Here is a 25,209-nt window from a genome sequence, read left to right as displayed (position 1 = left end):
ATCAGGGAAGTAAGTTGTTTTACTAAGCGGAGGCAAGGCAGTGGAAAATGTTTTCATGAAAGCCTCTTAAAGGAATTAGTCACACCAGCGTTATGTTTTGGTCGGGTTACACGGGTTAGTACTAGCTTCAGGTTGTTTTGCCGAGTTTTAGCTCAACTAAAGTGTTATTAGAGGCTTAGGTATATCGCTACGAAGAGGAGGGAGAGGTATTACGACATCAACCTGAGCTTCCTGAACTGAAGGCGAGCTAGGTAACTCTAAACCACCAGCCACAGAAGACGCCAAAGGAAGGAAACCTAGCTTAGGAATAGGTTAACCGACAAATAAAGGTAGAAAGCTACTATTAAGACAGCAGGGACTAACTTTTGGTAAAGCTTACCGGACTTTCGCGATGTCTCTGGCCGACCAGAGCCAGCAGTGGTTTCCTACGAGTGTCCAGGTAACGGTTCATCAGGCTCGTAACCTCCGCGCGAAGGGTAAAAATGGCAGCAACGACGCCTACGCCATCATCCAGGTGGCCAAAGATAAGTTTTCGACCTCCGTAGCCGAGAAAAGTGTCGCTCCTGTGTGGAAAGAAGAGGCTTCGTTTGACCTGCCGCTCTTCCACCCAGGAAACGCTGAACGCTGTACCCTGTATATCATAGTAATGCACCGGGCTCAGGTGGGGCTCGACAAGTTCCTGGGTCAGGCTGTGGTGAACCTGCTGGATCTCCATGATAACAACACCCGCAAAAAGACAGAGTGAGTACACTTTTGTATAGGCCCCAACATGTTGCAGACTTACCCAGAACACCCACAGCATGTTTGGCTGGAAGCTATGAGCAAACTTCACTCAAGTCTCCTCAAGTTTGTTTCTTGTTTTGGCGCTTCAACCCTGCACAAATTTACAGTGAAATATAACTTTATCTGGGGAAATGAGGCTACATTAGAGGGGAAGAAAGGGTTAAAAATAGCACAACACGTTGATGGCCACTTTGTGTTGAGGAATGTATTCTTGTAGGTGTTTCCCTTTTTAAAAGGTTAATTTTCATTTACAAGATAATGTTCCTTGTTAAAGTGTTTCTCATGTATTGTAGTTGCATTAAACCAGAAAGTAAACTTGGAAGCAAATTTTCTAGTTAGGAAACTTTGCCATGATTAAAAAAGACAAATTACAAGTATTACACTCTGCAAACTTTCCTAGTATGAAAATAGTCCACATACAGTCCAGTACCACCTACTGAAATGTTGACTAATAAGCCTGCACACTTTTCTTCAACTCGCAGGGCCATAAAAAGTATTTAAAGTTGAAAAATCAATTTGGTGAAAATTTATCCCTTTAAAGAGTTTTAAAAAGTCTTAAATTCAAGACTACGAGGCCTTAATTCTGTAACTGGAAAGTTTAAAAAAGGCCTCCCTTATATTTTGTTTTAGCCTACTAAGCGTGTATGCTGTGAGAATTCACACTACACCCTGACTTATTGAGATAAATTATAAGAATTAATTTGGGTTGTCAGGATTAATCGCAATTAACTACAATTTGCATTTAGGGCACTGAATTATTGTAATTGCATGATTCACTGTCTCTTTAATTTCTCCTTTGTTAAGCCATTGCAGCCTCTCCCTACAGCCTCAGTGTAAAATGGACTAAATCCTCCACTGCTCCTTCATGTCTCATTTCACTTCAAAAAACTTTCAAACATGTCAGTCAAGTGAAAAGTCATCAGCACCTAATGATATCAAATTTTTACCTTTCTACCATGACCTTATTTTCTTTAAATCCATCGATAGTTTTTTCTTCTGCGGTTAGTAGGTCTGTTTCCAAACAGGAAGTCATGACCCTTAGTTAACAGTAAAAAAATCCAAAATGACACAATAACAATTTTAAATGCACAATAAGGAAATTTCAAATTTGATTACTAGGGTGTGATTAATCGCGAATAACTACATAAAATCTGAGATTAACAGCCATTAGGATTTATGATGTTCTGACAGTCCTAAATTTGATATAACTTAACTATAGTAAGCTGTAGCTTATCAGCTGCAATAGTAAAATGATCATGGACACATCAGTGCATCAAAATCTGAATTAAAGAATATTGTATGCTGAAATACGCAATAATGCATTTGATTTTTCTCAAGCCCTAAATATTTGCTGTTGTAGTTTTAACTGCAGTGCAAAACATGACATATTTAAAATTGTGTTATAGCTACTCTAGGTCATTTAAGTAAAAATAAAATAATCTGATGTTCTATTGTCAGCAGCTTTATAATACCAATCTGGGGTCTTTTTCTTGTATTCTAATCTCAAACGCTTCAAGAAACCATACTTAAATGAAAAATACTACACAAGACACTTGCATAACTGTGCTGTTTATATAATGGTTTAAAAATTGAAGGTGTGATAGGGTCTTAAAATGTGTAAAGACAATCTTGAAAAAGTTCCTAAAAGGTACTGAATTTAATTTAGTATGTTCTGTATTTACCCTGACTTGGCCTGTCTTGATTCCCCTGTGTGTTAATAGCTGTAGACCCCTCCAAAACAATTTGTGCAAGACCCACTCACTCTAACTGTGACAAATATACAACACATTTTTCAAACAATTTGTATATCTCAGTCCTATAAACCTGTAGTTCAATATGTCACGTTTGACTCATAGAAGTCAAACCAATGACTTCACTTCTTGAGTTTTTAAAACACACCTAGATGAAACTAAACATAGATTTTACCCTCTTTAAACCATTACAAAACTGCTGTGGCTTACTTTTTCTCACTTTCTTTCTTTTTGTTTTTTTGTTTTTTTGTGTTTTTTTGCATCCAGTGATTGGGATGATTCATTCTGAATAATAAGAGCATTTCAATTGCTTAACTAATTGTTATGAAAATGCTATTTTTAAACTGTAATTGTTACCTGAGGCATCCAATTTGAATTTGAAGCCCATTAAAGCCACTGCAAATGTGCAGCATTTCATCTGTTCTCCTACAAAAAGCAAACAAACAATAAAAAACTCATAAAGCTTTATGTAATTAAATTTTTTTTCTTGAACAACTCATGGCAACAACTTTGGACATTGTCCTGCATTTGTAGAGATAAGAAAAACAAAGTATTAAGCCTACCAGTTGATTTCTATATTCTTGAGTTTAAAGCAAATAAAAGTTTCTACGTGTGTTTTCAGCTTGAGTTTACTCAAATGAATCATGCATTTTTCCCAGGAAGCCTTTTGTGGAGATATCCTCCTTCAAACAGAGTACTGTTTACAGGTCTCAAAATGGAAAAAAGCTATTAACCTTAAAATGTTGACTTAGATGGAATCTCTCTCCCCTCCCTCTTCTTATCAGCGTCTGAGACGAAACACAGAAACTTTGGGGACTGTGGGAAAAACAGACCAAGATAACTCTGATGTCATTACTCCCCTGTGTCTTCTTCCTCTTTGTAGACCAGCCCTTATGTTTGTGTGACACTTTAGCGGTATTCTTTGTAAATATGTAGAAAGCCATCTCTGTCACCACCAGCCTTGTAATTGACACCTATCTGAAAATCATTTCCCACACTGCTGCTGTTGATCCCGTACATTCTTCGGGGCTATTTACTGGTGTACAACAGATCGACTGTGCACACCCAGGAATGAGTCAGAATGACATCTGTGGTACTACGTAGCGTGGGCGTGACATGGGTGTAACAGGCGTCACAATAAAACATTGCAGTAGCGTTAAATCTCTATTTGCGCACCCTCTTATGTAATGGGTCTTCTAAAAATAAAGAGTTTAATATAGACTCGTAGAAATGTTTCCCACCCTGGTAAAACTTCCTGAAACCATTCCTTTTATTCAAAAACGACCTTTGGTAAAGACTGAGTGATGTGGAAAACTCAGTAATCTCTTCACCAAAGGCAGCCTGCAGCATGTGTGAACTCATTCACTTCTTTATTGTACCATCATATCTGAAACGTTATCTTGTGTTTGCTCAGGCTGTTTTTACTGTACACTTTAATGGCAAAGTTCAGTCTCTACACTCCTAGTCTGAATGCCTTTACTCTCATTGTCTCTCTCCTGGCCTCCTCCCTCTGTCTCCTTCAGGATCCAGTATGCAGTGTGGGTATGGGATGTTGCTGGTTTGGCACTGATGCGTGGGGTGTTAGATTTCCATCCTGGAGGCCCTCAGAGCTGAGACAGAGTGTGACATTGAGAACTTTGTTTTTCTGCTAGAAGAAAGCTCTGCTATTCTTAAAGTACAAAAGATTGTTTTTTAATACAAAATTAGGTCAAAGGGGTATAGTTTTCAGTTTGTACAAGAAATCTGTAGTATTTATTAACACAGTTTATCAAACAATAAATGACAGACCTAGTTGGCTCGGGAAACACATTAATTATTGTTTTTAATGTTGAAATGGCTCAGGAATGTCAGAAAACTACAAATTAACAATTCCCCTTAGTTATGCCATGTAAATTCTACTGCCAGGGGTCTCTCAATCAAAGCAATAACATGACTTGCAGAGTAGCAGGAATCATGGAAGTGATTACCTGCTATACAGTAAACCCCGACTGTACCATAGTCAAGACAAACAAGTTAAATAGATGTGTTTGTATGTCACAGGGGAGCTTGGGCAACAGAACTTGCAGCCAATGGCAGAGACCAAAAGTGGTCCATCACAACTGAGCTCAAAACATGAGATACAGCAACTTCCAGTAGCAATTCCCGTTTCCTTATGTTGTTGTCGTCTTTGATGATTATCTGGAGTTTCCACTGCATGTGTCGTGATAGATAGCTGCCATGACAAGACACGTCCTGGTACAACTTGGGATGGAGATGAAACCCAGGTACATTACAACCTATTAGTGCATTTTTCCAATACCTGATAGTCAGTAACATTTTAACATAAGCTAAAGCACATCAGCAGTGTGTATTAAACTAAAACATAATACATTACCTTCAACTCCAGCTGCGCTTGGAGTGGCATGCAATCATAGCACTGGCTTCAGCTACTTCAGGACAGTTTTCTTCTTCATCTGCTCAGATCAGCACTGAAAGTGCTCCCAAACTTTGTAGCAAGTCCCATTAGTGAAAAATATGAATGCAGTGTTGAAATCTGTGTTCAGCATACAATGATATAAAACAAGGGGACAGACGGTTGTATTATGATGGTACAATCTCATTTAGTAGATGCTTTTATCCAAACGGGAATTGGTACGAGATCTAGACAGGAGGAAACAACATTGTGAACTACCACAAAGTCTAATCGGACTGGGCTGAGGTTCTGGCATACAGTGCAAGAGGCTGTGCACATAGGCTGTAGAGTTTTTTGTTTTTAATGATAAACATCAGCAATAAAACAACCAATAATTAACGGGAGACCTCGTTTCATCACCATCAATTAATTTTTCTTCACCAACAAATAATGGCCACAGTACCAAGTGCTGGGTTGCTCACTAAGAGCTCTCCTCAGATCTAGAATGGGACAGTGCAAGCCAGCTGTATTTGAGAGACTCATTCTCCTACGGGACAACAGCAGAGAAGAGTCTAGCTAAATGAATAGGGTTTTCTAAAGTTTTGGGTCTTTAGAATTCTTTTGAGAGTAGCAAGGGGCTCTGATCGAATGGAGTTGGGTAAATTATTCCACCATTGGGGGACAACAGATGAGAAGAATCAAGCTTGTGACTTAGGGCTCTCATGATGGAAATACTGGCCGCCTTTTGCTAGCCAAGCATAGTGGACAAGAGGGAGTGTAGACCTGGATGTGGGATTCCAGGTAAACAGGAATAGTTTTACTTACTGCTTAGGTAATGTGTAGGGTTTTGATGCACGCTGCAACTGAAAGTCAGCATGGAGATGAACAGTGGAGTGACGTGTACTGTCGTGGGTTGGTTGAGGACCAGACATTCAGCTGTGCTCTGGATCATCTGCAGAGGTTTAAATGTGCATGCAGGGAGGCCTGCCAGAAACAAGTTGTGCAATATTACAAGAGCCTGTACCAGGAGCTGTGTTGCATGCTCTGTGAGGGAGGATCTGAGCCTTCTGATGTTAAAGAGAGTAAATGGCAAGGCTGAGCAATCAAGGCCACATGAACCTGGAAGGTTAGCTGGTCATTAATCATGACAACCAGATTCTGGGCAGGCTTAGTGGGCATGAGTTTATTTGATCCAAGATGAATATTGATCTTTTTTTGTATAGTGGGACTGACTGGAATGACAGAAAGCTCAGTCTTGGACAGATTGAAGTGAAGGTGACATTCCTCCATCCATTTATATATCAGCAAGGCAGGTAGAGATCCGAGCTGAGACAGTTATGTCATCTGGAGAAAAGGATAGGAAAGGCTGGGTATAGTCTGTATAGCAGTGATAAGAAAAGCCTTGTGAGCAGATGATTGCACCAAGTGAGGTGGTTTATATTGGAAGAAAGGAGGTCAGAGACTAAACCACTCTCAGGTAAATGTAAATAAAATGTTATGGTGTTGTCAATTCTGTTGTTAACAAGAAACTTAAATAATCACAGTTGTGAAGATGAATAATGTTTATTTTAGCACTAAAAAGATGGAATGATGACCTTTATAACTTTTTGAACTCAAGCTCAAAAGGAATATTGATTAAAAATTAACAATCTAAACTCCTAGTTACATCTAGACAATGTAAGGAATTTACTTCTTTGAAAACTATTGGAATTATTTGAGTTAATGTAAGTACCTTAATCATATATATAACAATAGATTTATCTATCTTCAAGTTGATTCTGGCTTTTTAAAACTTTACATATTGTGCCTTTATCAACAAGTAGTGTTACAATGACTTACTAAAAGCTTTTAAAAACTACAGCTAGATCCTTGTAAATCTTTGGTATAATTTCTCAAGAAAAGACCTGAAATGATGTGTCCATGATAATAATAACCTATGATACTTCTGTGAATTGAATATTGTTTTCAGGGCTGAATATTGAGTTACTGTATTGTTTTCGGTTGCTAAGTTGCTCCCCAGAATGAGCTCACTTGTTGAGACACCTGAGCCACTATGTTTCATAAACAATAAAAGAGCAGTGAAACTAAAAACTTATGTGATCTAGAAGTTTATTTTAACTTTTTTCTTTATAAATCTAACTCAAAGTACACTTTCAGAAGTTCAAACAAAATATGAGCTCATAAAGTTTTTGTTTGCCTGAAGGTTAAACTCTGTAATGGTGCTATTTAAAATGAATTATTATGGTTGAACAGTTTTTAGAGTGTTGGATGATATTATGGAGGAAGTCATCTGTATTTACATTTCTGATACATCCTCATATTATCAGCTGAACCTCATCTAGTGTCCTCTCACAGGATAGATGCACACTTCTGTTAATGATTAGACATGAGACAGGAGAAATGCCCTTGACGGTTAACTGAGGGAACCTGCCCAGCAGGACCGGTGACAGCGTTCATCGGGCACGGCGCTTTATTCTGCACAAACAGAACAGAACATGTACACCCTGTTATTCTGTTAATAACCGTAACTATGCATTGTCTATGTCCTGTTGACTGAGCTGCAAGACGAGATCAACCAGCACTTTCCTTAATGGCCATAGCGCGGTTGATCTCTGTGTTGTTGTGCTCAGACTTTAGCTAGCGATTGTTTTACTTGGCCTGTTGGGTTAAGGGAGGGAAATGAGGAATGTTTGAATTAGGCCCAGACTAACTTTCATTACATCACTCAGTGAAAAGCTCCTCCCTGCATGTTTGAAGTGTTTGAGGAATGTTGGTTCACTCCCAAGCTTCTTTCCTGACTGTTATTGTTATCCAGAGAGCCTGTGTGGATGTCTGCTTCAGTGCATGACGCTGATGACTAATGAAAACTGCAACAGTAAACTCCACATGAACTGCAGATAACTGTCTGATTAATGACACGCTATGCTTTGTGTTTCAAATCACTGATAGATTACTTCACCATCACTTCATTTTTTCAGTGATGTATGCAATATATCTTTAATTAAACCAATTTTTTGAATAATGAAAAAGGGAAACTAAACAGTGACCTTAAGCAGTTCTTTAGTTAATAACACAGTTCTCCATACTATTTTGGATCCCCTGACATTCTGTGAACTAGGTTGGAACAGTGTTTTTTTTCTGGTCTGTCCTTGGGAACAAAAAATCAGGTTAAATTAAAAATCGCAACTCACATTCTGGAAAAATTTAAACTGCTCAATTTTATTAATGAAAAATGTTGCAGTTAGGACCTTGGATAGAACAAAATATACAATTGAACATGGATAAGGGACAAAAGAGAGGAGTGCATCCGTACCTTTTTAAAAAAATGAAGATTGTATAGATCTTGAGACACTAAGGCCGGCCACACACTGGACGATTTTTAAATCTTAAACAATTTTTAAAATGTGGGAGACCACAGACATGAGGACAATTTCAAACAGTTTTTGCTCCTTAATCCTCTGAGCGCCCACACTAGACGACTCAGCTAAACTGTCAGATCACTGGAGACCACACACCTGCCAACCTGCAAGCGACCTCGTGTGATCACGTGACTTCAGAAAAACAAACAAACATGGCTGTCTGTCGATATACTCTCTCGCTGTCTCTCCACAACAGGCTGTCCTAACATTCATCACAGGTGCAGCTAAAATCCTAAAACAAGGGAAAGACTCAGGATGAAAATCCTGGTTGGAATGAAGCTACAGTTGTGTTTATGGTAATGAGCAGTGAAATTACGTTTGATTTGGCTGGTGATGCTCCCCCATTTGCTTGCTCTTATTGGTTGTTGTGGGTACTCCATCAGAGGCACCACGACCTACAATCGTAAATATCAAACATGTTTGATATTTACAATTCGGAGTCTGGGAGGATATGACGTGATTTGGAGCAGTAAAATAATCATGTTTACACCACACACATGCAGATTATTTAGACAAATAATGGTTTGCAACAGGCGCCGGTAGGGATACGCCCCCACAAACGTTGGGGGAGGCAAATCTTTCCTCAGATCAGGTTTAAAATCCTGTAGTGGCCGGCCTGACTCATTATCATAGGGAAACAGTGGGGATGCAGGATATTGGATTTTTGCTATCTGATATGCCAGTGTTTTGAAAAAAATAAAAATAAAAGCCAGTACCAATATTGAGACCAATATTTAAATGTAGTTCAGCCCTAAAACTTCAGCCCTTAAAGCACACTATTACAGTTTAAGGATAAACAAATTTAAGAAATTCCGTTCCTGTTGTACAGTTTGTCCTAGACTCTGCCCCACAGTTACAAAATCATGATCTGCCGACACTGATATCATAGTAGACTCATTCTTATTCCAGTATCAGTATCAGAAATACATTCGATAATGCTAAATGATGTTGGTAATGGCGAGTACACGTGTTTATGCTCCAATCCATTACAGTTTTGCTTAACTTTTATTTTGCTTAATTGGGCCATGTTATATGAAAGCGTTTTAAACCGTAAATCAATTTTTCGCTGCTTAAAAAACACTGCACACATGAACTATCATTTTTAGTGCAGAGAAGAAGAACCAGACAAAGCCACCACCAAAATCATCTGTATATTTAAATGATGCATTTATTTTAGGGCTGTCGGCATTAGTCATGATGCAAGTAAGGTCCAGAATTAGTCATCAGTTTCTATTAATTGCATGCTTTATTGCACATTTATTGTAGTGTTGCAGTGATAATACCATTGCAGTGTCTCCCTGCAGCCACAGTGACACAAAATAAGTGCATTACTGCTCCTTGATGTCTCATTTCACTTGAAAAAAAAACTCAGCTCATTGGACAAGTAAGGTTCATCCTCACCTTGTGTTATTGAACATGAACCTTTTTACCATTCCTTTGTTTCCTTTTTAATTCATAACAAATTCCTTTTGTCATTCTTAAGTTTGTGTTATAATCTTCGATCTACCCAAAGATCCATTATTCCCCTTTAAAATAAGAGCAGGTGTATATCTAAACAGGAAGTCAATTACTCTAACATTAAAGGTGCAGTGTGTAATATTTAGCCTAGTAGCATTTAGCTGAACAAACTTGGTAAAATAAAGCAAAACATTTCTAAGACGGTCTATCTAAATAAGTGTTTAGTCATCTAAATTCAAAAATAGCTATTTTGAAAAAAACAACTCAGAATAAACCTTTAATTCATACATAGGGAGGGTCCCCTCCATGGATGCCGCCATCCTGGATTTTACATGTTTCCATGGTAACATAGAGGAAAAAAAGGAAAAAAGGATAAATAAAGTTATTGTATTGTATTGTATTGTATTGTATTGACATTACAGGTACACATTAAATTCAACTGGTTGCCACAGTTTCCAGCAGAGAAATGCAATCTAGAACCCACTTCCCACTTTCATCATGATTAAAAATGTTAACATCTTGGCAGTGTCTATGCTAATCTAGCTTGTTCCTAGTGAAGTTTCTATGATACCAGATTTTAGAACACATTTATACTCATTTTGATACCACAGCGACAAAAATAGCAGTCCCAGACATTTAATAATGATTTTTTTGTTTATTGTCATCAAAAATCACAAACAGAATCCTGCACACCCTCACAAGTTATGTACAATTGTGTGCTGGAGTTTGCCTGCAATTGAAATTTCAGTATCTATGGACACCATCATCATTCAAATAACAGAGATTGTATCATAGATCTGTAAAAGTAACAAACATTTTGGCAGCCTAAAAATAAAACAAAATATAAAATGCCCATACTCTCCGTTAGGCCGAATAAGAATGAGTTTGTATTTTCAGTCCCTGATGACCTCTTAAAAAGGTCAACGTCACCACCAGGTGAGAGTACGGGGCAGGTGAGGTCTAATCCAGAGGGTTTTGTAAATGTCTGGGACAATTTGAGGTCTCACAGCTCTGTACCAGCCAACAAAGAGATTTACAGCCCATCCCAGAGTGGTGTCTCTATTCCTTCCACCTCACTGTCCATTCCTCAACCTGGACAGAGGAATTCTTCTCTCACAGAGGTGCAAAGTTAATGCCCACCACCAGTCTCAAGACTGAATGTCACTGTCTGACATGAAGGCTGGATGTCTGGATATATTTGAGGAAGGTTGCTGCGGAAGGATTATTTCCTCGAAAGGAATAACACCAAAAGTTTTTAGGTATGACACAGAACGCAAGATTGATTGTGGAAGAATGCAAATACAGGTTTACTGGCATAGTATTCATATGTGTAAGATTTATCCGTGTATTTCTTATTAATATTTGAGCTTTTGTTTTTGTTAAAAGATTGTAAAATTACTTCTGTTTTGTGGACTTTGAATTAGAAATGAAGCATATTAAAGCTCATTGCAGCATTTATATGACATAAATTGCCAGGTCTAGAAAGACCACATGCACTAAAGAACTTGTTTTTTTAATTGGTGGAAAGTTTTGAGGTGAATAAAAAATGATGATATCAGAGAGAAATATTTTAGCTCTTTCTGTTTATGTCATCATATATGTATAGCTAAGTGTTAAAGTTAGGAGATAAATGTTTGTATATGAGTTACTCCTGTTATTTGGAATTTTTTGGTTGCATTATTGTATTTTTTTCCAATATTAAAGCATTAGTTCTGCTGAGCTGTGCTGTCTAAATAATGTTGAAAAAGTGATCTCCGTGCACTGATGTGTGTGCTACCACTTCTCAGTGGTAAAAAAAAAATGGAAGAGCTAGAGGGGTCTACCGTGGAATAAAAGTGTTCAAAAGGGAGAAAGCTTGTCATAATGGGCACCCCTGTCACTGTATTAGCCGTCTAATAATAGCAAGGCTTTAGTTGTACAGGCAGGAAGCGTCTGCATGTAATGGCTCTAATTGGTTGTTTTGGCTGGTTTTAGAAAGGTCTCTCCAGAACACTCCTACCTTTCCCCTGCAGACAATAAGAGCTAAAGCTGATCCTGACCAACACAGTGCACATTAGTGGGAGTAAACAAGGCTGTGATAGTTAGTCTGTATCTGTGGCTGGCGTGGAGCTCTAAACAGGAACTGGAACAAGCTGTTCACAGTTAATGACACCTATCAGCCTCAAGTCTGACGAGACAAAGCAGATAAACAACAAATCTCAAGCCTTTACTGTCAGACCTGTTAAGGACTATTATACAGGGCTATTTATAGCATATAGTTTTTTGATGCACAACATGCACTTAACCTTATTCAATCCCACTTCAAGAAATGTTCTATGTTTCCCATGCAATGATGACAGGTCAGATTTCTATTTAATTAAATTCAAGACCAAAACATAATTTGGTGTCGCTTTTGGTTCGTTTTGGTTTTAACACCAATAACATGACATTTCTGTGGAACCAAAATTCAGTTTTGAGTGCAGGTTTGCAAGAATAATTATTTCATTCTTTGAGGATTTTTATTATTTCTTGGATTAATGATTTTGGTTGTAGTCATAAAAGAAAATTCTTCCACTTTTTTCTAAAGTCCACTGGTGGTCAATGTTTGTCAGTAGGGCCGAGATCTGCCAGTACTGATGTTAAACTGATGCATCTTTACATGCCTACTTAAATGTTTCCATTTCTTTCTAACTTTGGATTTCACAATTGTTTGATTGTTTGACATGTAGACAGTATGAGAACAATACATCCATAAATCCTGCAAACTGGGAGTTCTGTACATCATTTAGCCTGTGTTTTTCTCTAATTAAACACGTACTTGAATTATATGTTGGTGTATATTTTGTCTGAACATGGTTTTAAATATTCCCCACACATTCTCACAATATGGCTAATCTGGAAATGCTAAATTTAAAGGAGTAAAACATAAAATTTAAGGGGAAGAAAGTGTGTGCTTTTGCATTTTTAAATGTTTGATATGTAGCTTTTTGCATTTGAAAAATGAAACCAAAGCAAACACCACGAAAGACATAGATGAGGAGTAGGAGCGAAATAAACCAAAATTTTGGAAATTTGCTGTCAGCCATTAAAATTAGCCATACGTTGATTTTCTGACACTTCTCACCCATCATCAGCCTCATCCAGGTGGACAAGAAATGGATACCAGATAGAAAAAAATGTCCCTGTTAGACCTGCCTATTTGTACATTTTTGCACAAAACACCAATTTGAAAAATATTCTTAGAAATCAATTTAAACAGAAAAAAATTCATTTGTATTTATTTTCAACTGGACTCAGTTGCTTTAATGTGTAGAGAAGGAATCAACCAGTTGAACAATTTTAAGAGTCTAAAAATGATGATTTTCATTTTTAACAATTAAAAAAATGCATCAGGATCAAGAGGAAAATGTCTTACTGTTTTTGTTTTGTGTTAGAGAAAACAAGTCTTACTAATTAGTGGATTCATATTAACCTGATAACGTATCTATTTGATTTTAAAGATCTGAATTCAGATGTACTCTAATCTAATTATCTATTTTTATTTGCAGTTGGTTCAAGCTGGTGGACAAAACTGGAAAAGAGGACAAGGCACGTGGGGAGGTGCTGCTGGATATCATCTTTTTGAGAAACAACATGTCAGCGAGCATGTTTGACCTTTCTATGCAGGACAAACCGCGCTCCCGCATCTCCAAGCTGAAGGACAAAGTCCGTGGAAAGAAAAAGGACGGTTTCTCCGACTCTGCTTCAGCCATAGTTCCCTCTGTCAGCCAGGTCCTCACCGACAGTGAAGGAGAGCCTGACGCACAGTCACTCAATCAGTTCCCAGGAACCAAAAAGAAATCTAAGCTCAAAACACTCTTTGCTCCTAAATCAAACTTGCAGCGAAACATCTCTCAGTCCATGTCAACTCTTGGAACTCTTCCTGAGAAGAATTCATCACTCAGCGGCAGCCGCTCATCTGGTCTCAATGTCGACTCCCCTGAAGGTAATTTAACCCCTTTACTCTGTGTGCATTGTATGTTTACACATCGGTTCTCTGCAGCACAGTGAAAGTTAAATAATGGTGTTTTGCATGTCAACACTGACATCATGCTCCGCTGTCTCTCCTCCCTCAGGAAAAAAGAAATTCAAATTCCTGGGACACAAGCGATCAGGCAGCTCTGACAGCAAGGTGTCCCAGGGTCCTTTCTCCTTACTAGGTCGCAACAAGCAGAGCAACAGTGACCTAAACAACCTGTGCATCAATGGCAGCCATGTTTACACCGAGGAGGAGTCCAAGAGTGGATCTACTCTCAGTCTGAACAGCTCAGGCCGGGGATCTGTGGAGGACGTTCGCAAATTCACTGAAGTCCCTGTAGATGTTCCTGTCCCCTCTCTACAGATAGAATCCTCAGAGAGGTCAATGATGGAGCAACGGCGCCATCTAGAGGAGGAGGAGAGAAGACAGGCAGAGGAGAAGCGCCTGGCAGAGGCCAAGAGGCTGGAGGAAGAGGAGAAATACAAGGCAGCAGCCAAAAGACTTCAGGAGGAAGAGGAGCGCAGACTACAGGAAGAGCAGGAGAGGAAGAGACGATTCTTGGAGGATGAGGCAAGGAGGAAGAAACAGGAGGAAGAGAAAGAGAGGAGGAGGAAAGAGGAAGAACTCAGAATGCGGGAAGCAGCAGAAAAACAGAAGCTTGAAGAGGAGAGTCGTAAAGCTGATGAGCAGAAACAACAGGAGGAGGCCTCCATGACAGAGAGACTCTCCTCTCTGTTTGGAATCATCAAGAAGAAGGAGGAGAAGAAGGAGGAAGTCCCACCATTCATTAAAGAGGAGCTGCCACCAACCCTGCATGCTGACTCTGATACACCACTGTCCCACCGCTCCACTAACCCCTTTGAGGACATCCCCCTCAGCTCAGATCCTCGAGTCAGCATGAATGAAAGTCCAGCTGATCTTCAGAAGTCCAACCATAACCCACAGCCTCCCTCTGCTATGGTCTTTCTGAACCGCACCGCTAAAGTGTCTGCAGTCAAACCCAGGTAGGCTTCTTTCTCTTTGTGTTACTGCATACTGACTACTTTCTTCAATAAGCTTGAATTGAAACAACACATACTGTTTACATTTAATTCATCCAGAATAAGAGCTTATGCTAATTTCAGAAGAGTGTTGTCATTTTCTTCATTGTTTTGCATGAACAAGCAAGAGGCACAAAGCAAATAAAATGGAATTTAAGAGACCAAAACAGGTTTTACATTATGAAATATGACCTAACACCATGTCTTTTGACACCGAAACTGGGTAATTTCACAACTTTCCATCCTGTTTCTGCTCACATTGACTCAAGCATGTGACCATCTTGAATTACTAAAAACTTTGAATTCAACCCTGGGGTTGATGGGCCAGTTTGACCAGTTTGGGCCCGGTGCAGATGGGAATCTGGGTGTGGCTTGTGTTTGTGAGGATGTTGTGGAACAGGTAGTAGACTGAGCGGGGCTCATAAAGAGTGACTGCGCCACAGTGTTACTTTCTTCAAGGATATCTTGTGTAGTCAGATTTAGTTTGGAGATTTTTCTGTTGGTGTTTGTGGACTGGAGTTACATTTCCTTCACAATGGTAAGGGGTCTGTTTTTGCCATTTTCACTGGTCTTAAACAAGTCATGGTCAAGGTTGTGTGATACAGATAGATAGTAGTTTAAGTATTTAAAGTTAGTTTGAATATTAAATTGTCATTATTTTGTTTTGTATGTTGAATTGCATAGAATAATGTAAGTTTGATTGGGTTAAAGTGAGGACGCCACATTGTCGTCTTCGACAGTCACATGTGGGCGAGCCAAAGCTAAAAATAGCATAAGTAACCGCCTCAGATGTGCATAAAGAAGCTCCTTGTCTTGATCAGCTCATGATATTGAACTGTGTCAGCCTTGTAGAGAAAAAATTCTACAAGTTGTGAAAAGTTGGCGGGAAATTGAACTGTGAAAAGCTCTATTGAAAAATTAGATTTAAAGTTATGTTGACATTTGTGATTCAAGCTAAAATGGTGACGGGTTGTACCTTGATGGAAATGACCTGAGGTGATGGTCACACTGACCTGTAGGCCTTTGTTTTCACTCCCTGGCAGATCATCTCAGTCTCTGGAGTCTGAACCTACTGACTCCCAATCCCCAAGTCAGCTGAGCCATTCCCCAGTCTCCACTGAGTCCACCCTCTCTAGTGTCCCATCTGAGTCCCCTGACACTACCAACCTCCACTTGTCCTTGGATCCTCTGAAATTAAGTGAAAGCCCGCCTGGTTCTCCTCGTGGCAGCACAGAGGATTTGTCCTCTGGGGGATCTTCACCCACTATGGCAGAAAAGAAGAAAAGAGCCCCTCTGCCTCCCCCACAGCCCGCACTTGGGACCCAAGTGCCTGCTAGAGAGTTCAACAATCCTGCATATGTAGATGTAGATAGACCACAGCAAGGTAACAAGCCAAGTCTACCACTTCCTGATTATGACACACTTTTTCCTCAGAAGAGACACGGAGTGCAAGGCCAAACTCGATGGGACCACATCATTGCAGAGGTCAATCAGAGAAACAGAGACTCTTTGCCTGAGTGTGTGGGTCCAGAAATGAGTGTGGATGGCCCAGAGGAGCCTAAAACCAGGCCATCACAAATACAGGAGAGACCTGCTATGGATCTTTATAAAACTCATGAGACCAAACCTGTGTCTACAAAAAAAGCAGCAGCTCCAGCGCCCCCAAAGTCAGTGGCACCTGCACCTCTGCAATCAGAGTCAAGTCAAAGACGGAGCCAGACTACAGCTCTCCAACCTCCAATCAGGCCTAACCCATCTCCAGTTCCTTTACCTATAAATAATGACATTTACAGCAGGGAAGGTCTCCCCGTGAAGCCCAGGGATGGAGTAAGGAAGGTGTTACACCCTTCACCTGCAGCAGTGAATTTAACTAGACCAACCAGCCAAACAGACCGAGATATAACACAAGATGATCAAAGACAAACACAAGTCGGTGTGAACAAAGAGCCACCCACTGCAAAACCCAGGCAGAGAGCTGCTGGCAAAGAATCTGGGAAAGAAGACGACTCAGCTGTTGTGTCAGTAATCCCTGACAAAAACTTGAGCAGTAATATCCAGACTAGCTCTAATCTAAGCCAAGATTTAAAGGAGAGCTTTGCAGAGTTTGACCCATTTCCTAGTACTGAGCTCATCACCAAAGACCCATGGGCACCGCCGGAAAAGAGCAAAGCTTCAGATGTTTTTGGCAGCAGTGTCCAAAAAGACTCCAGACTTGAAGATTGTGGCATAACACCAGAAGATCTTGATAACATTTTTAGTACAGAGAGCCCAACAGATCCATTTTCTAATTTCAATGGCAGTGGTTCAGAAAGACGAACTGAGAACAGGGAAAAAGATGACATCAGTCCTAATTTCCTAAGAAGCGGTTCCAGCCGTCGGAAACAGACCCCTTCTCCCCTGTCTTACTTGGATAATAAGACTTCCAAATCTCGACAAGAACCCGCATATGACACGACCATGACAACAGCTAATGGAGGCCTCAACACAAAAGATGAGTCCTCAACATCAAAGGCTCAGGCTGATGTGAAACCACCGACCTCCCGTTACAGAGGAGACGAGGCTTTTGGAGCGGACCCTTTTACCCTAACCTCCTCGCAGCCCCTCCCTGTAGTCATGGAGGAGCCAGCATCGCAGGCAGGAGGTGTGTCAGGGGGGAAGGCACCAGTGAGAGTGTGGATCTCACCCTCTGAGGTTCAGCCTGTCAGTGCTCAGAATAGCAATGGAGGTGGGCTAGCCTTATCTGCACGCAGGTGAGATTGAACAGGCCGCTTACAGAGCATACATTCGTGGAATGTTTTTGTAGACTTTGCATAAGAAGTAAGGGCTGCTGCTGTTGTTGAACTGAAAGGCTGATGGTGTTGGGACTTAATGTGAGCTGTGTGTGAATACTTTGAAAACTGATGTCTTGGCCTTCTTTGAGTTTGATTTCAGACATTGAGCTTTGATCACAGTGGGAAAATTCTGAAAAAATTGTAAAACTGGAAGAAGTTGTTTCATTTCTTGCTCCACTTTAATATACTTGTGTTATTCTCTGTGAGGTTTCTGTGCATATTTTTGCTTTTTTTGGGGCTTTATTATAATGGATGTCCTTTCCTTCCAGACCTCATCCTGTGAAGCCCTTGAGCTCAGCTGAGAGCCCCGCTGTGAAAGACCTAAAGGCCCGTGAGACTACAGCAGGGAAGATTCAGGTACGTTTGTGTTGGCATAAACAGTGATAAATATTTCATAAATGATAAACTGACAGCAGGAAAGACCTGCTGACATTTAACCTTGACATCCTGTAGGAAGATTTCTGAGATAATAGCATGAAAATGTCTCACCACACTTTGACTTAATCTGATACTCTTGGTTCAAGAGTTGAAACAAAAAGCTCTACCCTTTCATAATGTATCCCATATATCCTTTATTTTAGGAATAATAAAGGGTAGAGGATGACATTTTTTTCAGGAGTCCCCCAGGTCACAGGATTCCTGTGGTATTCCCAAAGGACAGAAATTATTTTCACTACTAAGCACATGATTGGTACAGGCAGACACCTTACCTGAGTAAACATGCATGACAGGACATATGTGGCAATGCACAGTCATGCACTTGTTGCAGCCGTTGCCAAAGTCTGACAGAAATGGATGCAGAGCAGGCTGGCTCAGAGCTTTCCACAAGCTTCAGCTGTCATCATTATCATGAGACAATATGCTTCAGAACCACTGGAAAACACCGTGGTACAGTCAGCAAAACACCTTCACCTGAAACCTTCAGTTTCATGTCACATTTGCACACATTCATAAGGAGTTCTCCTCAGTACATGCGTCCCCCTCTTCCGCTTGGCTCAGGAGGAGCAACGCATCTTGATAGCTTTTTACTGATGTAATACTCAGCAACTTGGCATTTTTTGATTTCACAAAAATAATGTTCTCCGTGTAACACATCAGTGTTTCAGTTTGTCATCAAAGAAAGCTCAGACTTACAAGATGCATCAACTAAAAGTAAAATAACAGATTTAAAAAAGATTGCATGAGTGGAATCCCTCTTTTTAAATGACAGTGTGAAAAATAACAGATTATATATGGCAACAATAAAAGCATCATGCATGAAGCGGTAGATTTTTTTTTAATACAAGGTTCCTGTGGTTCCTTGAAAAGTGTAAAAAGTCTTAAATTTGATTTTTAGAAGTGTGCAGGAGCCCTGTAATAAAATGAACTCTACATTTTCCTTTTATATTTATTGTAGTTACTAGGTATTACCCAGTAGTATGAATAACCTACAGGTCCACTCACAGGTTTTGCTAGTTGTTTTACCCTGCAAGGATCTCTTACCACAACAAATTGTTACCTAAATATTCATCAGATTGCAGGGAAATACAAGTTTGATGCTTAAATTGTTTCATGGAGACTCCCAGACCCCTGCACTGTCGTCGGAATCTAGATCAACTGCTTGATCTGTTCATCTGGTGAACCGGCACCTCTCAGCCCACTAGTTTCCAACCCAAGTCTCAGCAGGCTGAGCTATTGCAGCCTCCTAGGAGCATTCTCATCAGTAATCTTATATCAGTCTGCTCTGAAAAGCAGAAGTTGGTATTAGATTTTGCAAAAGCACTTCGACCAAAACATCTAAAGGTAAACTTGCATTATTTTCATCTTATTTTTAGTTTTACTCAGTTTCCAACTACCATAATTACTTGCTTAAGACATCTACAAACCACAGGTTCAAGGTTTGCTATACTGAGAGGATGAGGAGGGAGGTGAATGAAGGAGGGTTTTAGCCTTTGATTATTCTGTATTCTCAGGTGGGAGACTCTGTAGAAAGCGGACCGTACACTCAGCTGACACAGGAGGAGCTGATCACACTGGTGGTGAAGCAGCAGACCGACCTGTCCAAGAAGGACGCTAAGATCGTAGAGCTGGAGGAGTACATTGACAACCTGCTTGTCCGTGTCATTGAGGAGAAACCCACAATCCTGCAGTCTCTCCAGTCTGCAAAGCCTGTGTAAGACAAAGAGAGCCTCTCTAGCACCCCAGTCATGTCTGGGTGAGATGGTACTGCTACCACTGTGTGCTGAAGATCTCAGAGGAAATGCACTTTTTAAATCTTCTCTGAAGAAATACAACATCACTTAACAACAAGCAAGTAAAAAATGTTCTTCTAAGCAATTGAATGTATTAGCTCTGACACTAAGGTACTAAGTTTTTCTTTAAAAAGAAACATGTTACATGGAAATATATGCCACAACCTGATTCATATACTATACTTGTTTAAACCTGGGTTTAGCTTAAGAAATTAATAATGCAAAGAAGACATAATATATAAAAGCTATTATCTGGCCTTTGTACATTCTAACTTTTATCTATTTTATTTCAGTAATTTAATGAATTCCTTGCACAGCTCCTGCAGGTCCTAACTGTGACTTTTTGACTTTATGAGCTGAGGCAAACTTCCAAATGTTTATATGTAAAATGCACATTGACTTTCTTCCTCCTTTGAGGTCTTATTTTTTTACTTTCTTTGTGAGCCTGTTAGCTGGCATGTATTAGTGTGTCGAGAAATGAACACTATTTCTCTGTTGTACCCACCACAGTTGAATGTCAGCTGGTCTTCCAGTCCTTGAAACTCATCCTGTGCCTATTAATGCATCAGAGAGGTATTCTTTAGAGAACCAGCAATAGAAAAAAGCAAGCAGCTGCTATGTACTGTACATATTGTGACTCACACAGTAGATAGAGCAGCTTTCTTCCATGAGGCTGATGCGTAGCCTGTGCACATACTTAATAAATAATATGCAAGTAATAATAACATCAAACTCTTCTAATAATAGTGTAGGATGTTTTGATCCCTGTGATTGTTGTGATGTATTTATAAAATGAAACCTGAGCTAATCTATAATTACTGATCAGAGGATAATAGACTCTGTGTCTGTGATAAAGAACCAGCCTTGTCTTTGTATTGAACTACACTAATAAATGAACCCTGCATTTATGCCTTTATATGACCACATTTATCTCCTTAATGCACATACTTGTGCCTTTCAAGCCTTTTTCATGACGTCTCTGTCTGCTGAATGTACAGCTGGCTACCTCTCTTCTTTATCTGCAGTGAGCGCTCACAGAACGTGCAGCCTGATGTATTTTAGTGTTTTTGTCTTGCATGAAAATGAAACTAGAGTTCATGTGAAACTTCACACAGAGGTGATGCTGAGAAATAATGTGGTTTTATTTGAAATAAAGACACTAATTGTTTCACCAGTTTGAGTGTGTTGGTATCAATCAATCTTTGTTTGTATGGCACCAATTCATAATTGAAGTTATCTCAGACACTTTGCAAAGAGGGCAGGTCTAGACCAACTCTTTGACTAATTATTATAAAGACCCAACTCTAATCACTATTAGCTCAGCACTAGCAATGTATGTAGAATCAGTGACATAAACCTACCCTTTAATGGGCAGGAACTTTGAGCAGAAGTAGACTTATGTTGTCAGCCATCTGTCGAAGCGGGGCTGGGGTTGGAATAAACTGAAATGATGATAAACATTGCATTCAGAAAGTATTCAGACCCCCTTCACTTTTTTCAATTTTGTCATATTGCAGTCCTGAAACTCATTGCTTCTGTCTAGCCACTCTGCCTTAAAGCCCAGATCAGTGGAGGGCTGCAGTGATGGTTGTCCTCCTGGAATTTTGTCCCCTCTCCACACAGAATCTCTGGAGCAGGAAGCAATATATTTGTTCCTTACATTAAAGTATGAATAACTGATTTTTACATTGAGAGTTTCCCACACCTTGTAAAAAAAGTGTCCCTCTAGCAGTGAGAATAAAATAAATGTGGCCCTCTGAGTAACCAAAGTTGTCTATCCCTGATTTAAATGATTACATTACCACTGAAAGAAAGAAACAGAATCAGAATTGATGAATGAAAATCATTCATGCTAAACATGCTCTCTATTGTATTAACAGCTAGTACCAGATATTCAGTCTTTTCTAGTAAACATGTTTGTGTCTTTTACATCCAGCATGTCTCTGATCAACAAGAAAAAAAAACAGACTTTGCCATGGAAACAACATATGATTTATTATATACAAAAGATGCCTCTCTGGCATCCGAACACTTCAGATGGGCATTTTAATATTTTTTACAATAGTTAATGTGACTAATTGGACAGTCATTATTATGATAAATCAACAAGGTATGAACAATCTCTGTAGAAAGGTTGCTCTTACCTAACATCTCTTTTTAATGCAAGGTTACATCTACAAAGAAATATGAGAGTGTTATACATTTTCATTTTGACTATGAATTCTACAAAGGGACAAAAGATGCAAAGAAATTAGCCTTCTAATGAGTACAGTGTTTCCAAAGCCTGATAAAGACCGAGCAGTAATCATCACAGCTTTATTTAAGGAGAATCACTGGCTATGGTGAGAAAAGGCTCTGTAGTTTATTTCCACTCAATCCAACATCCACCCTGCAGCTGTAATTACTGCAGCAAAGCAAGTCCAAAGCAGAAAATAATCACCCACAAATTCACAGTATACCACTGCCCCACTAATGATTAGTGCCCAGTTGTCTGTCATTTTTTTTAAAAGACCACAAAATGTTCCACTCTGCTGAAAGATGGAAGGCAGGGAAGTTAGACAATAAAAAATGATTTCCAGGATGTCGGCGGTCCTGACAATAATAAAAATGTCGCATTTTCCTTATCTTTCCCCTGTCCTTTGGTGAAAGACATTTTAAAAATAGAGGTTTTGTATTTTAGAGTTTACAAAAATCAGTAGCTCAACATGACTGAGAAATGTGCAAAAACTCAAGATTAGGCAGTCCTTAAGCATTTAATGCATCAAACTTAAAGGGAATTTACACAGAATTCACAAATCAAAGTCTGTTTACATGTCTTCAAGAGTAGTACACTGCAAAATCTCCAAATTAAGCAAGTATATTTGTTTGAGGTCCAACATATCTCTTCATGCCTATTTTACACCATATGTATCTGACTATTCCAGATAACCGTCTTATTTCATGATAACAAAAGCAGGTTCTGAAGCGCTTATTTGTTAGAAATAGATCAGCTGATGCCACAAACAGACTTTACTTGTGTCTGTAATGACTGGGTGTCATTAATATATGCTCAACACATGGGCATTTTTTATTCAGCATTAGGCCTATTTAGGCCTTGTTTATTTAGACTTTTCGAATCAATGAGCCTGTTTAGACGTTCACTTATGAATCGATAACTGAAAATAATCAAGTTATGGTGATGATCTAATTTGGATTCGAGGTATGGATGGGCAGAACAACAGAGGAAACATAGTCAGACACCAGCTGATCAGTGTGTAATGTATTTGTTTTTTTCATGGAAAAATATTAAGTATTCTAGTATTTGTTCATAAGGTCCTGCAAGTGCTCAAGTACTGAAATCACTATGAATTCCCATCCCTTGCTGATACAATAGAATGGAGAAAAACAGAATAAACTGAATAATGCACTGAGTAATCACATTAATAAGCAAAAAGTAAGCTGTGTGCATCAGATTTTCATTTAGGGGTCAGTATCTGCTTACAAATACTCACATAGTCATGTAAACAGCATAATCTGATAATCAGGGTTGGACATCAGACTCCAATCACACTCCAAGATCACAAGTAAGAGGCTTTGATGTGGGCAGAACTAGCTGTTGGAAGTGTTTCTTTGAAAGCTCAATTTGTTGTCTTGTTGTCTCTGCTTATGTGTTGTTGATTTACTTTGCTGTGTCCATTTATATCCAGTATAGTGTCTTTACTTACACAAAAACTAGAGTGACTGCTGTCAGAATCAAAGTCCGGCCACTAGGTTTCTGTGTTGTGGAGTTGCCACACTAAGTTTGTAGACTCTTTAGCCATGCCAGGGGGGCTTCTTTTTTTTTTTTTAAAGTCCATCATCTAAAAGCCACATGGGAAACGACCACCATTTTAAGATGACAGGCCTTCTTCTCCCTCTCGTTTCTCTTTCTCGCTCACATATTTATCACGCTTTGATTTGCATTGTTTGTGCATAGTTTGTTTGTTGTGGTTTAGTTTTATAGTAGTTATTTGTTTAATTGATATTGATAACCATTGATGTTGCTTTGTTTAATACATACTAGTTGTCTGTGATTATTGTGCATGTACACGATAATCATCTGCTAAGTTTTTAACAGACTATCAGTGCTTCAATTGATTTGAAATTAACCTGATATGCTCTATTTTTAGCTAGTCTTAGTTTTACTCTTAGTCCAGTCTTCTTCATGGAAAGAACATGTACTTAAACATTTTTTGTCATAATTTTAGTGAAAGAAATTAACACAGTAAGTAACTTCAGAAATCCAGTAATAATAATTTTATTAGTGTGCATATAAAATTGTCTTATTGTGTTGTAAAGTGTTGTAGTCAAAATACCTAGACAAGACTATGCATTTAGTCCATCTGCTTTATTTTTTCCTTTTAGTATATGATTTTAGAAATGTGGTCATTATTTCACAGAGCGCTCGGCTCTTAAATGATGTTGCACACTTGCTACCTTAAATCACAGCTTTTGACCGTCCAGGTTTGTTTCTACCAAAAGCATCTGGAACTACAGTAAAAGTTGCTCCAAACCAAATATTGGACACTTTTCACAGACAGCCAAATAGTTAGCATGTGATAAGCCGCACTTCTAATCATGAATCAGCAATGTGGCATGCTGCAACGGCCACTCACAGCTGTTTTTTTTTTTTTTTGTTTTTTTTCCCCCCCACTTATATTGTCCTCTGCATCTTATACACCAGAGAGATGCAACATCATTCCCATGAGTGGAGCTGCCACCATCACCCATCATGCACACAACCTGATAGAACGGAAAATGTATGCATTACAAGCAGCTACATCTACGCTCAAGTTGTGCTGAGATAATTGGCAATACAGACAAAACTAACAGCGTCACTTTTCAACAGCTTTTCTCCCTCATTAGAGCATAATCATGCATTTAAAGAAAACAGATAACCCTTGTAGAGTACTGGTTTGTAAAAAAAAAAAAAAATCCTAAATTAAAGACAAGTGAGGAGCTGGACAGACTTAGAGCTTGATAACTTCACTGTAAGCTAGCAGAACATCAAACTCCACACAGCGAACATGATGACACTAAAAAAGCTGCACAGAAACTGCACATTGTGAACTTTGCTGAAGCCATGGAAATCATCACACAGGATAAAACACATTTAACCTTTTTACTTGGACTTTTTTAGACCAGGATCCTTGCAGTGAAAGTCCTCCAATAATCTCAGTTTTAACTGAACCTTCCCTTGCCAAAGACAAACACATCTACTTCTGTTGCGTGCAGCATCACTTGAATGACACCAGAATAAGACAAGGCTTCTCCTTAAACCCAGCAGCC

At 39.2% G+C, this 25,209-nt stretch overlaps 1 protein-coding gene across 2 annotated transcripts; it reads left to right on the top strand.

Moving 5' to 3' along the window:
* Positions 1–21,076, top strand: rab11fip1a (RAB11 family interacting protein 1 (class I) a). Of its 2 annotated transcripts, XM_041787533.1 has the most exons (6): positions 1–741; positions 13,331–13,767; positions 13,898–14,804; positions 15,884–17,590; positions 17,941–18,028; positions 19,624–21,076. In XM_041787533.1, exons 1-6 carry the CDS (start codon positions 392–394, stop codon positions 19,825–19,827), a joined length of 3,693 nt encoding a protein of 1,230 aa, XP_041643467.1. In that variant the 5' UTR covers positions 1–391; the 3' UTR covers positions 19,828–21,076. The 2 variants fall into 2 exon arrangements, with proteins under 2 accessions (XP_041643467.1, XP_041643469.1); XM_041787535.1 differs by lacking the exon at positions 15,884–17,590.
* The last annotated feature ends 4,133 nt before the right edge of the window (positions 21,077–25,209 follow it).

This window comes from Cheilinus undulatus, linkage group 5 (assembly GCF_018320785.1).
Source record: "Cheilinus undulatus linkage group 5, ASM1832078v1, whole genome shotgun sequence".
Classification (NCBI taxonomy): Eukaryota; Metazoa; Chordata; class Actinopteri; order Labriformes; family Labridae; genus Cheilinus; species Cheilinus undulatus.
Note: the sequence above shows the minus strand (reverse complement) of the source record. Positions and strands in the feature narration are given on the sequence as shown.

What these genes read in the sequence shown, in the direction of transcription:
- rab11fip1a (XM_041787533.1), top strand. Translation starts at nt 392, where the DNA reads ATGTCTCTGGCCGACCAGAGCCAGCAGTGGTTTCCTACGAGTGTCCAG. An exon ending in AACACCCGCAAAAAGACAGA is followed by an intron (nt 742 to 13,330) that starts GTGAGTACACTT and finishes TTTTATTTGCAG; the next exon opens with TTGGTTCAAGCTGGTGGACA. An exon ending in CTACAGCAGGGAAGATTCAG is followed by an intron (nt 18,029 to 19,623) that starts GTACGTTTGTGT and finishes CTGTATTCTCAG; the next exon opens with GTGGGAGACTCTGTAGAAAG.